At 41.0% G+C, this 15,470-nt stretch overlaps 1 protein-coding gene across 1 annotated transcript; it reads left to right on the forward strand.

Moving 5' to 3' along the window:
* The first annotated feature begins 13,862 nt into the window (after positions 1-13,862).
* LOC137726778 (uncharacterized) lies at positions 13,863-14,210 on the forward strand. The gene has a single exon (XM_068465740.1). It carries the CDS (start codon positions 13,863-13,865, stop codon positions 14,208-14,210), a length of 348 nt encoding a protein of 115 aa, XP_068321841.1.
* The last annotated feature ends 1,260 nt before the right edge of the window (positions 14,211-15,470 follow it).

Below are 15,470 nucleotides of genomic sequence, written 5' to 3' on the forward strand. Positions count from 1 at the left end.
TAAAATTTTGTGGCCAATGATAATTATGGTTGAAAATTTTAGTATTTATTAAAGTTGTGATGACTTATTTAATGGAAAAAAATTTATAAATTGTGGTTATGGTTGACCATATAATTGGAATGGTGGAAAGACTATGAAAATTCATCCATTTATTGTTGGTGGACATGAATAAAATTATGAAATGAGATTTGAATTCGTTTAATATAAATGAATTTTCAATTGTGGCATACATGAAAATTTTATGATTGATGAAAAGAATTGATGGGGAATGTGTATAATTACAATTTGATTGTATTGGTTGCCATAGTGATGAGTTGTTAATCTTGGATTTGATATTCCGAACAAAACTAATGATGAGCACATATTATCCTGGTTATGTGATTAGTAAAGTTTAATTTCGTTGACCGTTAGGGTCGTGTTATATAAATTCTCTCCTTTGGTTGATGGAATGTGAATAGTACCCTGGAAGTGTGAGTCACTAATTTACGCGATATGTGGTTGCACTTAGAAGCAATTTAAAAGAGAAACAATTAAAAAGAAAAATTTAAAAAAAAAAAAAAAGTTTTTAAATTTACTATGGGTAATTTAGTTTACATTGTGGATATGAATGAAATCATAGAATGGGATTTGATTTCGTTCAATGTGAATGGTATTGTTGTTTTGTTTTCAAAATTTTCCATTACCTAGTGAGTGTGATTCGAAATTCCAATGTTTTTGTTGGAATTTTTAATATTTGATTTGCCAAAGCAAATGGTTTGGCTTGAAGTGGTGATATTCACTTAGCCACTGATGATTATGGCTGGAAATTTCGATAATATCTGGCGGATAATGGTTACGGTTGTGTATAGCCAATGATGGTAAATGGTTTACAAAAGATTGTGATTATTATGTTAGTATTTATCTAACCAATGGCAGATGTGGTTTTGGTAATCTAGTATTTATGTTAGGCCATGGAAATTGTGGCTTGATGTGGATATTTATTTTGCCAATGGGTATGGCTAGAAACTCTGATATTTTTCTACCAATGAATGTATCTGGGAAATTGAAAATGTAGGTGATAATCACAATTATTAATTCGTTGATTTGCTTATTCTTGAAACTTGAATAAAATCGTATACTGAGATTCTAATTTTATTCCCCGTAAAAAGGAATGGTGGCAATAGTCCTAATTTATGTTCGTAACTCAATGGTGGAAATCTTGGGGACGAATTTATTCTAATTGGGGGTGAATGTAATACCCTGAAAATTTAAATATATGAATATGTGGAGAAAAATCGAAAATAAATCGATTTATGGGTATGGAAAATTGAATTGAGAACTTTTAAAGTTTCGTTTCCAGAAATTTATATAATTTATGTCATAAAATTTAATGATAAGAGGAAGATGACGAAAATGACCTATTTGGTTTAAAGTAATTATACGAGGATGTATTTTATCCTCATATATTTTATCAGGTTTCTTGATATATTTGGATAGAGGACGATTTCACGAGCGTGTGGGCGCAAGTCGAGGATAAAATGGTCAATTTATCATTTCTGGAAGGCTCTAGATATTTGGAGCAAAATCTGGGATGCCACGTGGGTGGCTGTGATGAAGAAGGAATGAGAGAAAGGAAAAAAATGAGGGAAGGAAGGGGAACCAGCCAATCAGGGAGAAAAGAAAGGAGAAAAAGGAGGGAAGAGAGGAGGAAGAAAACCGGGTCCTTCATCGACCCTCTGACTTGACCCGGTCGGATCTTTCGATTCCGACCACAGTTGACGACGGTACCGGAAAACTGAAGAAAATGGGTTGATTTTAAGAGGAACCGCACGATGGGTGCAGCGGTTTTAGCTTCGATTCACCAAAACCCGAAGCTAACTCCTACCATTACCACCATCAATAGTCTCCCCTCAATGTCAGGAACAATGGCCAAGCAATGGTTGGGGCGTCGGAGTGTGTTTTGAGGTTGAATCGAGAACACCTATTTCTAGGGTTTTCGACGATCCAAGGTTGATTTCAGGTGTTTCCCAGCTGAATTGGACTCGGCCCAGGTATGAAAGTTGTTCCTTTCATTGAGCTTTACATTCATGTAAAATTTGAGAATTTTGTAAAAATAGTGAAATTTTCCGGAGAGTCGGGGCTGCCGACCGCCACTCACGGTAGCGGGTGCAACGGCGCACGGACAGGAAGCTAACATTGTGTTTTTATGCGAATTTTGTTATTCCAATTATGTTTTTGGTATCTAATTGACGTGTTTCGATTATTAACACGAATGTCGAATATCTTGGATTAAGTGATATCTTGGTGAATTGGATTGAAATTAAATTGTGAACTACGAAAGGCTTGATCCCGCTCCAGGATACGTAGGCAGTCTAACAAATTTTAGATGCAGCCTTAAGTAATCAAGATAAATCTTTTGTTGAGAAATTGAAATAAGAAAGGGAATTTGGTGAATAAATTGAGTTTTAGCCTTATGCTTTGGTAAATAAATGTTTTCACAATTTTCATGAGGAATTAAGGTAATTAAGTAAGGAATTGTGTTTAATAGTAGTTAACTAAATATTTCAGGGCAGGCATTACATGGACTGTCCCTGAAGGTAGGGAGGCATCAACTTCCACACGACCTGGTACATTGGTGGCTAGCCAATCATCTGTTCCAACCCTGAAGCATGGTAGGCCCCTTGATTCAAAGGATTCACAACCTCGGAAGAGGAAATCGGCACCAACTAGTGTCCGACTATTGCTTACTCATCTGTTCCAACGCATGAGGTTATTTTAGATTACTATGATGACATAGATGAGACAACCCGACTTCCCGAGAATCATGAGATTTGGGTCCACTACGCAGTACTGGATAAGGTTTGGAATCGGAATGAGATGATCGTTGACGATGCATTTGCGTACATAGTAGCTACTGACATCATGCTTAGCGATGATATTGAACCACGTTTCGTTGATGAATGCTGATGTAGAGCGGATTGGTCAAACTGGAAACAAGCAATCCAAGTCAAACTCCACCACATGTGAATCCCGTGGGCTCCAAGTGGGTTTTCGTGAAAGCGTCCTGGGATTGATTACAAAGAGATGTATTCCCCCGTGATTGACGTCATAACGTTCTGCTATCTAATTAGTTTGGTAGTTTCTGAAAAACTGAATATGCAGCTTATGGATGTGATAATTGTACATCTCTATGGGAATCTAGATACAAAAATATACATGAAAGTTCTAGAAGGACTTCCATTGACTGGTCCAAATAGTTCTAGACTACAGAACACTATCTTTATTAGATTAAGGAGATCACTTTACGGATTGAAACAATCTGGGTGGATGTGGTATAACTGTTTGAGTGAATATTTGACAAGTCAGGGTTATGTGAACAATTAACTATGCCCATGCGTGTTCATAAAGAAGTCATATCAATCAGCCTGGAGATCGAGCATTGTTCGGATGGAATCCTAGTACATCAATCGAACTACACCCAAAAGTTGTTACGACGTTTTAATGAGGATAAAGCAAAGCCTTTGAGTACTCCTATCGTTGTTTAGACTCTAGATGCTATACGAGTTCCCTTCCGTCCAAATGAGGATGAGGAAAAATTTTGGAACCCAAAGTTCCATACCTAAGTGCAATTGGGGCTTTATTATACTTGGCTCAATGTACTAGACCCAACATCTCCTTCGTTGTTACTCTTTTGGCTAGATACAGCAATGTGCCCACACGCAGACACTGGAATGGTGTTAAAGACATTTTTTTCGCTACCTCAAGGGTACGACGAATTTAGGCTTGTTCTACACCCACAAATCTTTGAGAGTTGCCGCCCTCTCGGTTTTCAAATTGATTCCCGCCCTGTTGGTTACGCAAATGCTGGATATCTGTCTGACCCACATAGGGCACGTTCTCAAACAGGCTATGTTTTTATCATTGGAGACACTGCTATATCTTGGAGGTCTACCAAACAAACGCTAGTTGCGACTTTTTCAAACCATGTTGAGATTTTCGCCTTGCATAAAGCATCGCGTGAGTAGTTTTGGTTGAGAACAGTTTTGGAACATATTCAAAGTAGAAGTGGTCTTACTTCCATCGTTGACCTTTCTACGACGATCTTTGAAGACACTGCAGCATGTATCTAGTAGTTAAAGAAGGGATACATCAAGGAAGACAACACCAAGCACATAGCACTGAAGTTCTTTTATTCTCGCCAGCAACAACAACATCAGAACATTGAAGTCAAGTAAATCCGTTCCCAAGACAACTTGGCCGATCTCTTCACCAAGTCATTGCCCAAGTGTACTTTTCAGAAACTCGTCCAAGGAATCAATATGCGTAAATTATCTGAGTTGAATTGCCTGTAGTTCTCTTATTTGGAAGTTATGTCTAACTCAAGGGGAATATCCAAAGCATACTCACTTGATCTTAATGTACTCTTTTCCCACGATTAGGAGCATTTTTCTCATTAGGTTTTTTGCTACCTAACGAGGTCTTGATAAGGCACCCATCCTAGGATGATCATACTTCATTGAGTTCATTACTTTCGTCCTGTTTGACGTTTGTTTTAGACATTATGCATACTTCTCACTTTTCTCTTTAGTCTATAGGTTTTCCACATGCCTTGGGTTTTACCATAGTGAGGTTTTGTGAGTTTTACTACCAGTGCATGAATTTGAGACTCGTATTCATCTGTTGTGCTGCCAACTTCATCAATTGTTCTACCTTATATGCTGAAGATCTAATGCGATATTTTGTTTGGGTATTTACACACTCAAGGGGGAGTGTTGCAGTTATATTTGGAATAAGAATGTGATTGTGTAAATCCGAGTGTATCTAGGAGAATCTTTTATATTTCCTTTAGTAGTCTAATTCCTATTAAAGTTTTAATTCTAAAAGGGTAAGGATTTAACCTATCCTACTACTATAAATAAAGGCACAATGGGGTGATACAATACACACCTCACAATTAAATCTCTCTCTTCTCTCTCTTATTGTCACCGGCCTCCTCCTCTCTATTCCCCTAGAATAATTCAGTTAAATAGGCCTACAACATCTTTCAGTTTATCTTTATTTATTTATTTTTACTTTCAACTTGCGATCAGGAATCGAATTTGATTTTTCTACCGACTCCGAATCTATGTCATGACAGCGAACCCACGAATTAAATCTAAAAAAAAACCCAATATATGAAATTTGTAATTATAAAAGGTCTGGGACAAACCCACAATTTTGAATGTCTTTTTTCTCTCTCAAAATTGTTATTTTCTGCTATGGATTTCTCCATGTAACTTCTTAATGATCTTTGATATTTTGTATCGGGATATTTGATGCAAGATTGATGTGATAAATACATCTTTTATTTTTTGTTGGGTCGAAGAATCGATTTTCTTGTTGCAACAATAATTTCTAAATCTGGAGTATAAGTTAATGCTCTTTGATATTTTCTTGTTTGCTTGATTAGTCTTTTTATAGAACCATTGAAATTGGAATTTTACATACATTTGGTTATGTAAAACATTAATTAATCCAAATCAGATCCAACACCGAAACTTCTTCAAAACTTTATAACTACCTATCCATTTGTTCACTTATCCATTAAAAACTAAAAAATATATCAACAATGTTTTTACATCAAAATGCTCGTACAAAAAAACAAAGATTACAAAAAAATAATTCCTAAATCGTTAGCAAAAACGAAATTCAAAGAAATACAAAAGTTTAACAAATTATAAAGTTGAGGGTGAGAATTATTGGTCCCTTACACTTGGAGCAAAAGCTAACCTCAAATGTATAGAGAAATAGCAGAAAATATGGGGCTTGTGGAGCTTAAAATAATCCCAAAAATTCTAGAGGTGACACGTGAGATTTTATTCAAGAAAGACAAGATTGTCCTCAATAAATGGGCAAGCTTCTCAGATGCTCCCACACACAATTCACATCCTTGGAGATCTCAGCATCTGAATACGACTGCCCACAACTCACCTGCCCTTGGCAAGGAATTAAAGACAATGATTAATTACCCAAATCCTTATCTTTAATACATTCCTAATTGAAGATTGACTCCAATCATCAAGTAAGTAATCCTAACTTAAATCAATTAGGGATAACTACCCCATTATCTCAAGATATTATCTCCTATTATATATCTTGGGAATATTTAGAGAACATCTCTCCATTAAACACTATATGGCCAGCCTTATCCCTATATATTCTACCAAATTTTCAGGGCTTTTGCAAACCTAAAAAGCCTTAAACATTTTGCTCTCTTAGAGAAACTAACTTAGGCATCAGAGATTCATTGACCTAACCACCCCCCCCCCCCCACCTTGTGGGCGCGTGAGACTTAAGTCTCTGATCAAAGGTGTTGGTGCATTTTTGCCAAGACTGAAGACGGTGGAAATTTGCATCGACAAATTAGTGCTTTCATTGAGAGCTAATTCAAAATACTCGAAGAAGCCTCTCACATTAGTTTCTTGAATTTTCTATTACGTTGAATTTCTCACATGTTGTATCAATTAATTTTTCCTAGAAAAGTTTCTTGATTAATCCCTGGAGAAAGGATACAATGGTAGGAAATTCAGAAACTGCGATGAACGAAACCTCGTACATACAAGGATTTTGACTGGAGAGTGGAGACGAGGACATAGCCCCACGATGGCGATCCTTAAGGCTCAACGCGATGGCAGGAGGAGCCCCATCGCCGGGGAGCTGCACCACAACAATTGTCGTGACCTAGCAGCTGCGGTAAGGCCACCAGGCCACGACCCAAACTCCACCAACGCTGCCTTTGCAGCTCATGGACCAAAACCTTGGGTAGGAGGCCCTGGTCCATTCCCTAGCCTATGGGCAGGAAGCCCAAGTCCTTGGGCAAGCAGCTCAAGCCCAGCCAATTTCCAGCCGGGCCCATCTAGCTACCAGCTGGGCAGCCGAGCCCATCTAGCTACCAGCTGAGCCCAGCCACCTGCCAACCAAGATCAAACCCGCAAGGAGCAAGGTGCGGCCCAATGCACAGCGTAGGCCCAAGGCTAGTCACTACACGCGCAAGGCCAACGCACCCCTGTGTATATGCCGACCATCCAGCTAGGTTACGCCTCGCGGCTTACTCCGACGACTCGGTAGTGGCCTAATCCATTATGAGGCCATCTCCAACGATCCAGATACTGACCACAAGTCTCGCGATCGATTCAGGGTTACTTTCACCTTGCTTTTCTGCAGGGATGCCCACTTTGGGCTCAAGCTTTGTACCTGTAGTCCACTATACTTCCACCACACATGGAGAGACCCATTTTCTAGACTCTTCCAATCCAAATGGTGAGCATCACTTGCCCAAGCAGATCGCCACTTTGACAAACGCCCTCGCATAATAGACTACCTTGGTGAACCAACTCCTTGAGCGTATCGAGATGTAGCGCACCCTAAACAAGGCATCCCAAAGTAGAACAAGGGCTGAAGAACGTGACTCATTCCAGCGACATCCCGGCAAAGAGCCGCTCAGCCCACCACAAACCGTGCATTCAAGTAGTGTGCACTTTCGTTTGGGCCTTTGGGAAAACGTCTTCTCCTACCTAGATGCGTAGAGAAGCATTCATTCTCGACTTGGCTCACGAGTCAGTGTGCATTCGAGGTTAGGTCCACACTCCGACGAGCACTCAAGACATTCCGAGAGAAGTGTCCACATGAGGCTAGGCCTATAAGAAGATCCACCAACGAAGCAACAGAGTAGGCAGCAGCCGCATAACGCCCAGAGAAGAGCACGAGAACAGTGTAGCTCAAGTTCTACTGGCAGCCCTTGCCAAGCACGACGACGAGCAACACAACGTGAACTAAATGCACAACCACTGCGACACAAACAAGCAGGACATGCCGAAGAGCGACAAGAATCGGCAGGTCAGCACTAGGGGCAATTAGAAGCTCTGCTGCCTTACCAGGCGCAAATCCAGGATGAAGTACAAAAGCTCGTAACAGAATAGTTGCTTGGATTCCAACGCATTGATACTAACGACGATGCTCTTCATAGAGACGTGGCCAACCTAAGTAGGTCACCTTTTACAAACGAGATTGAGCAGACGGAGACACTGCGGAAGCTCAACCCGCCACATTTCACCTTATTCAAGGGAGATGAAGATCCGGACAGGCACTTGAGCATTACCGAAGTGCCATAACACTCTACGCTAACGACAAAGTTTCATGTACAAGATCTTTGCCACGACACTCCAAGGCAAGGCGCAAGACTGGTTCCACACCCTGCCGCCACGTTCAATCCAAAACTTCAGTGAAATTTCCTTAGTTTTCACTAAGGAATATTCGTCAATAACAGATTTAAGGCAGATAATGTGACATGCTCAGCATTCTGAAAGGGGTTCTCAGCAGATCACCCACTTTTCGAAGAATTGATTATGGGCGAGAACTTATCCCTGAAACATTATTTTGCTTTGATAGAAAACCACTCCCTCTAAGACGAAGAAAAGTGCTTCCAGAAGCCACCAAAGCAGCCACGTAGAGACATAGAACCGACTCAAAAAAAGGCGAGCGATAAATTACTCAACAACAAAAGCAAGCCAGGAGACAAATGCAGGGTCCAGTCCCCAACAAAGGGAGTCACAACACCTAAGACATACACCAAGTTCTCTATCCCAATCAACCAGATCCTTGGTCATCTCAAGGACAAACCGTGGTTCAACCTGCCAACACCCATAAAGGGGAACACCTTCAAGAATGACCAGACAAAGTACTGCATATTCCATAGAGGTCCTAAGCACGTAACCAACTACTGCACCATGTGGAAAATGTACCTTAAGCAGCTTATGAAGGAAGGCAAGTGCAACTAGTATGCCAACAGATCAGCTGCCCGACTAAGGCGAGAAGCAGATGCCAATGTTGAACCCCTAACCAAGACAATCCGAATCAATGGAATCTTTGCCGAATCCGAGCATTTGGGGGTCACCAACAACTCCAAGAAAAGGAAAATCCAGCAGGCGAGATCAGTCTATCAGGTTCAAGCTACAGATGTTGTACCTGGACCAATCGTCGACTTTATTGAGCAGGACGTTGAGGGAATAGACTTTCCCCACGACGACGCCTTGGTGATTTCTGTTCAACTGGCCCACGCCATTATTGATAGAATTATGGTGGACAACGACAGGTTAGTCAAAATCCTACAACTGCCAGTCATCGAGAAGATGGGCCTGGAAAACATGATCCAACAGAAGGCAGAGGTCTTGACCAGATTCAACGGACTTACCTCAACCACCATTGGCATTATCACACTTGACGTAACCAGCCCACCGATTATTTCATCACAAACCTTCATGATCGTCAGCGACCCATCTCCCCATAACGGGATACTGAGCCGACCTTGGCTAAAGAAGATTGGAGCTATAACCTCGATCGAGTATCAAAAAATCTTATTTCGTATCCTGGGAGGAGCAGTCGGAGAGATCAAAAACGACCAGGCCATGTCCAGGCGATGCACTGTACAAGTTCTTAAGGAGTCAAAGAATAAGCCTTTCACCCCCAACAATAGTCTTTCGCCAAATAACAATTACCGTAGGCAGGTCAAGAAGATGGCGTCAAGGTCAACAATGCCGTGAAAGATGAGTTAGGATCGAAACCCAAAAAGGACATCGAAGACATCATTCTTGACCTTCACCAACCGAAAAAGACAGTTAGAATTGGCTCACGTCCAAGCTCGACGGAGAATGAAGAACTCACAACTTTCCTTAGGGAAAATCGCGATGTTTTCGCCTGGTCACCCTTTGCTATGCTCAACATTGATCGAACGATAACTTGCCACAAGCTGCACGTTGACTCCGCTGCCAAACCTGTGATCCAGAAAAGGCGACATTTCATTCCTCAACGAGTGATGATTATTGAGGTAGAAATCAACAAGTTATTGGAGGCCGAATTCATTGAGGAAGTGGCACATGCAGCATGGATGGCCAACGTCGTGCTAGTGATGAAAAAAAAAGAAGGGCAAATGGAGAGTATGCATAGATTACACCGATCTCAATAAAGCATGCCCTAATGACAACTACACGGTTTCCCGGATCGACCTACTCGTTGACTCAACATCTGAGAACCAGCTGCTCAGATTCTTGGACATACTGCTAAAGGAAAATACAGCATTCGTGGTCGAACAAGGCATGTATTACTACAAGGTCATGCCCTTTGGCCTCAAGAATGCGGGAGCAATCTACGAACAACTCATCAACACGATGTTCAAGAAGCAGAACGGAGTCATCATGGAAGTCTACTTTGATGACTTCATGGTGAAAAGTAATCAGCGGTCAGACCACATTCGCAACTTGGCAGAGACTTTTGACATTCTCTGAGAATACAACATGAAGCTCAACCCAACCAAGTACACTTTTGGCTTCTCCTCAGGCCGATTCTTAGGGTACCTTGTAACCCAATGAGGAATCGAGGCTCATCCAAGGCAGATTCGAGCGACCCTGGACATGAAATCGTCCACGACTCTTAAGGAGATCCAAAGTCTGACCGGATGAGTAGCCGCACTCAATTGTTTCTTCTCGTGATCCACCAACCAATGTAAGCCCTTCTTCAAGGCAATCAAAAAGGCATAGAATGACAAGTGGGACGATGAGTACAAGAAAGCATTTCAGAACCTGAAGCAGTACCTGACATCACCTTTACTATTATCCAAGCCGGAAGTAGTAGAGAACTTATACATTTATCTGGCGGTATCAGAAATAGCAGTAAGCTGTACCCTTATACGAAAAGAGTTGGAGACCCAACTACCTGTATTCTACACATCTAAAGCTCACCTCGATGCAAAAACCAGATAACCGAAGATTGAAAAACTAATTTTGGCGCTAGTTGTTGCAACTCGGAAGCTTAGACCCTACTTTTAAAGGCATTCGGTCATCATCATGACCCAATACCCACTGCAATTAGTTATGCATAGTCCAGACGCTTCTCAACAAGTGATGAAGTGGGCATTGGAACTAGGCCAATACGGCTTAGTATACCAACCCGGCACGGCGATAAAAACCTAAGCATTGGCAAATTTCATAGCAGAATTCACCCCAAGTGATGTGATATAAACTAGCACACTAATTAAACCCTCTTTTGACAATTGTAGTATAGATAAGTAAAGATCGTTCTAGGCTGGGGATTAAGAGGGATTGCTAATTTACTCAAATTAGACTCAATTACACTTAACTAGACTCAAAAACAGTAAACTAGACTCTAATGACTCAAAACAAACTAGAATGACTCAAAACAACACAAAACAAGGAAATTGACTCAAAACAGAAACTAAAAGGTGATTTGAACTAATTCTAACTTATTTTGACTCAAAATACTAAAAAGAAACCAATTTGAACAGATTCTTATCTAAAAGACACGAAATATAAAAGGGGATTTGGTTTTGGACGAATTTAAAGTAAAAACAAACAGATTTAAAGACTCTAAGTAACTTTTGACGAAATTGGGTGTTTTAATGGGTGAATGGCTAGCTAGAGTGTTCATCTCCACACATGACGCATATGCATACGAATCGATTTCCAATTATTATTCCAATAAACCCTGAAAGGCAATGCCCCAAGTTAACCGTGAACTGCACAAATTAATCATCAGATTTTCCTAAATTCATTGAATTGGACTTAGTGACGCATTCAAATTATTCTTATCAAGTTCCCTATATGAATTGCATGATAGAGATACATTCAAAGATCATTAAGTTCTATGAAAATCATAAGCATTGACATGACATTCGTAACTATAAACTCCATGATACTCCTGCCACGGATTTACTTAACTCAATCATGACTAGTGACTTCCACTACTTATAAATATAAGTTTATAACGATTAGGTGAAATTCCCTTATATTTTAGCATCAAATTCATGCATGCAAACTAAGCATACATCCTTAATCAACATACAAGAATAAGTTATCAATCAAACAGATAAGTAAATCGCATTCATGTTTTACGAAATAATAATTGGAGGAAATCAATTCATATCACATATATGTTCAAGGCCTTGAATCCACCTCTAGCTAAAACAAGTTTAGTTCCTCATGTTCGCACTTAAACAAAGATAACTTAAATTAAACATTGAAAACAAAAGATAGAATACACCTAGGAACGTTCTAGCAATCCCAAAAGCTTGAATGGCAGGGCACGGCTCCAATGGTCTCCTCTCATTTCTCCTTGCAAAGCTGCGGCACAAGGGTGATTTCTGTGTAGGATGGATGTGTAGTGCGAATTATGGTGAATAATAGGTGGTGAATGAGTGATGTGGCATCATGTATTTATAGGAAGAAGAAAAGGCATGGCATAGGCTGCAAAGGAAGGGAATTAGGACTCCAAATCAACAAGGAAGAATGACACTTCTCAATCAGATTCCAGGGAGGAAAAGGAATGGTCCTTGCAGCAGGAAACATAACTTCTAGAAGGGGTGTATGCGGCATAGATTTAGGGAGAGGGCTTGGCTTCTAGAAACCTGATTTGTAGGTATTGTAATGTCATTTAGATGTCTTCCTTGCAGCTGGAATTAAGGTGGGATAAGATTAGGATAGGATAAGATAAGATAAGGTTGGATAATGTTTGGATAAGATAAGGTATTTTGGATAATGTTTCTTTCTTCTTAGCTGATTCCTTATCTTCTTTGATCTTGAATTAATTTCTTCAACTCTTGAGCACATTCCTAGCCTCTTGAACTTCAAATTCGTCCATCCACCTAGCTCTATGCATGTGCTATCCATTCCAAGCCCAAAACTGCTCTAAAATGCTTCAAATTGCACTTTCTTGCCAACTTTGTCATTCGAACCTAAAAACACACGAAAATAGTTTAAGACACTATAATAAGTAGAAATTAGCTATGTAAATGCAAGAAAACAAGCTAACTAAGTCGCATAAATATGCTCTTATCACCAAGCCTGAAGAATGCGGCAACACAGCTCGAAAACCCCCAGGAGGCAGTCAAGCACACCATAGCCGTGCCAACCCCTCTTGATGGGGATTTTTGGCGCTTGCAAGTCAATGGATCATCCAACCACCAAGGACCGGGGGAAGGCCTAGTTCTTACTACTTCGAACGGCTCAATGCTTGAGCAAGCCATCACTCTAAGCTTCAAGGCATCAAACAACAAAGCATAGTATAAAGCCCACTAGCAAGTCTCTGATTGGCAAAAGACCTAGTGATGAAAAAGCTCAAGATCTATTCCAATTCCTAGCTAATCACCATCCTTACCTTAATAACCGATTTCACTTTGTATAAAAGTCGAGAATGAGAGAATGTGGTTATAGATTCGGATAAATCAATTCTAAGAAGAGTATCTACTTTTTTCCAACCGTATCAAAATAATGACAAAGTTCTTTATCCTCATGGAAAGAACTAAAACAATTATTTGAAAAAATGAAGATTGTCTGAATGCTTTAACCAAACCTCAGAGGAGTACGCAGCAAAGCATCCAAGGATGGCCAAATACCTAGAAAAGGTACGAGAACAATTAGTGACGTTCCAAACGTACACCCTCACTTAGGTTCCACAAGCAGAAAATGCCCACATAGACGCACTAGCAAGCCTGGGCTTAGCGCTAGACCATCAACTCATGTGCTCCATCCCAATCCAATACTTGGAAAAGCCAAGCATAGATGAGGAACCAACCAAACCTAAGGCGATTGACCTGGTATAACCAATGCCGCCTGCTACTAGGGGCAAAGTCATGATGATTGTAACGACCGACTACTTCACACAATGGGTCGAAGCCGAACCCATGATTACAACTACCCAAAGGGACATAAAACGCTTCATATGGAAGAGCATCATCTACTGCTCGGCATCCCACACTTCACCGTCACCGACAATAGTCCGCAATTCATGGGCAAAGCTTGGCGAGGTTCTTCAAAAAATATGGCATCAAGCAGCACATGTCCATGCCCCGATACCCGCAGGGCAACGGGCAGGTCAAGCCATCCAACAAGACCATCCTCGACTGCCTTAAGAAGACTATCTCCAACAAGAAGGGCAAGTGGCCAGATGAGCTCCTCGGTGTTCTATGGGTATATCGCACCACAAAAAGACGAGCAACCGATGAAAGTCCATTCTCCCTGGCGTATAATTCTGAGGCGATTATTCATCCCAACATCATGGTGCCAAGCATCACCACTATACTGCCGAATTTCGAGCAGAATGAAAAAGAGATAGTCACCAACTTAGACCTGGTAGTGGAAGAGCGTAAAAAGGTTATCACCAGCATTGAGGCCCATCAGCAGTAGCTCCTCTCTAGCTACAACAAGAGGGCAAAAATCTGGTAGTTCTAGCCAAAAGACTTGGTCCTTAGAAAAGCCTCTATCACTGCTTGATGGGAAGGCTCTAAAAAGATGGCTCCTATCTAGGAAGGCTACAAAATCACCCGAGTAGGCAAAAGGGATAGCTGCACCCTCACCACTATAAGCGACAAAGAAATCGACAAACAGTGGAATGCTTACAACTTGAGGAAGTATTACATGTGACCTCCCACCAGTTCTTGGACCTCGTTCAAGACGAAAAAGTTTGAAAACTCAAGCAACTCGACGAACAAGACCTCGCATGCCAAGAATTATCAGTTGTTATGCCATTATTGCCTACAAGCAAAGTTAATAAAAGGCTCTATTTTCAATGAAGATTGAATGAATTATTCAAAAACCTGGGCCAAATGCATAAACAAACTGACCTACCCTGTGACAAGCAGAAGACGCCCGCTGCACCGCAGACATGGTGTAAGCTTTCCAACGTGAGAGGGTAAACTAATTTCCCGACACTTACATGGGTAAACTCTCCAGCGCGATAGGGTAAACTAATTCCCCGACATCCACATGGGTTTGCTCTCCAATGTGAGAGGTCAAACTAATATGGAATATCCAGACGTGGATGGGTGGTACGACTGCTCAGTTTCCCCTGAATACAGTGACTACTTGGGGCAGACAGGAAGCAAGTGCCACTTTATGACCAGCTTTCTCATTCTTCAGCTGAACATTCTCCTCGACAAGCCCAATGTAAGCACCCTTCGGCTCATTCAGTTCATTTTTCAGGTTCTTGTAGCAGATAACGCACCTTAAGACGAGACACTTCAGCATACATGAAGATAAGCTCCTCATCCTTGGCAAAACAAGCGGATCGTAGCTTCGAATTGACATGCTCAAGGTTCTCAACCACTGGAGAAACACGACTGACTTATTTCTCTACAACTTCCAACATTGTTTGGGTCGCACTAAGCCTAACATTTAAATGGGCAACCTTCTTACGAGTGATCTCCAGCTGCAGATAAGTGGGGGCAAAGATATCAGACCCCTTCAAAACGACTGAGTTCAGATTCGAGCTTTTCGATCTTTTCAGCAACCAAGTGAAGTTGAGCCACCAACGCCACTTCGGCCTCTTTGGCCAACTTGACAGCATCCTGATTTACGTGCATAAACTCAACTACCAGGATTAAAGTCTTATGCATTGTAGCAATCAGGGAGGACCTCCTCGAGTAGGCAGAACATTTCACAAAGGAG

Source organism: Pyrus communis, chromosome 1 (genome assembly GCF_963583255.1).
Source record: "Pyrus communis chromosome 1, drPyrComm1.1, whole genome shotgun sequence".
NCBI classification, from domain to species: domain Eukaryota; kingdom Viridiplantae; phylum Streptophyta; class Magnoliopsida; order Rosales; family Rosaceae; genus Pyrus; species Pyrus communis.

What these genes read in the sequence shown, in the direction of transcription:
- LOC137726778 (XM_068465740.1), top strand. Translation starts at nt 13,863, where the DNA reads ATGTCCATGCCCCGATACCCGCAGGGCAACGGGCAGGTCAAGCCATCC.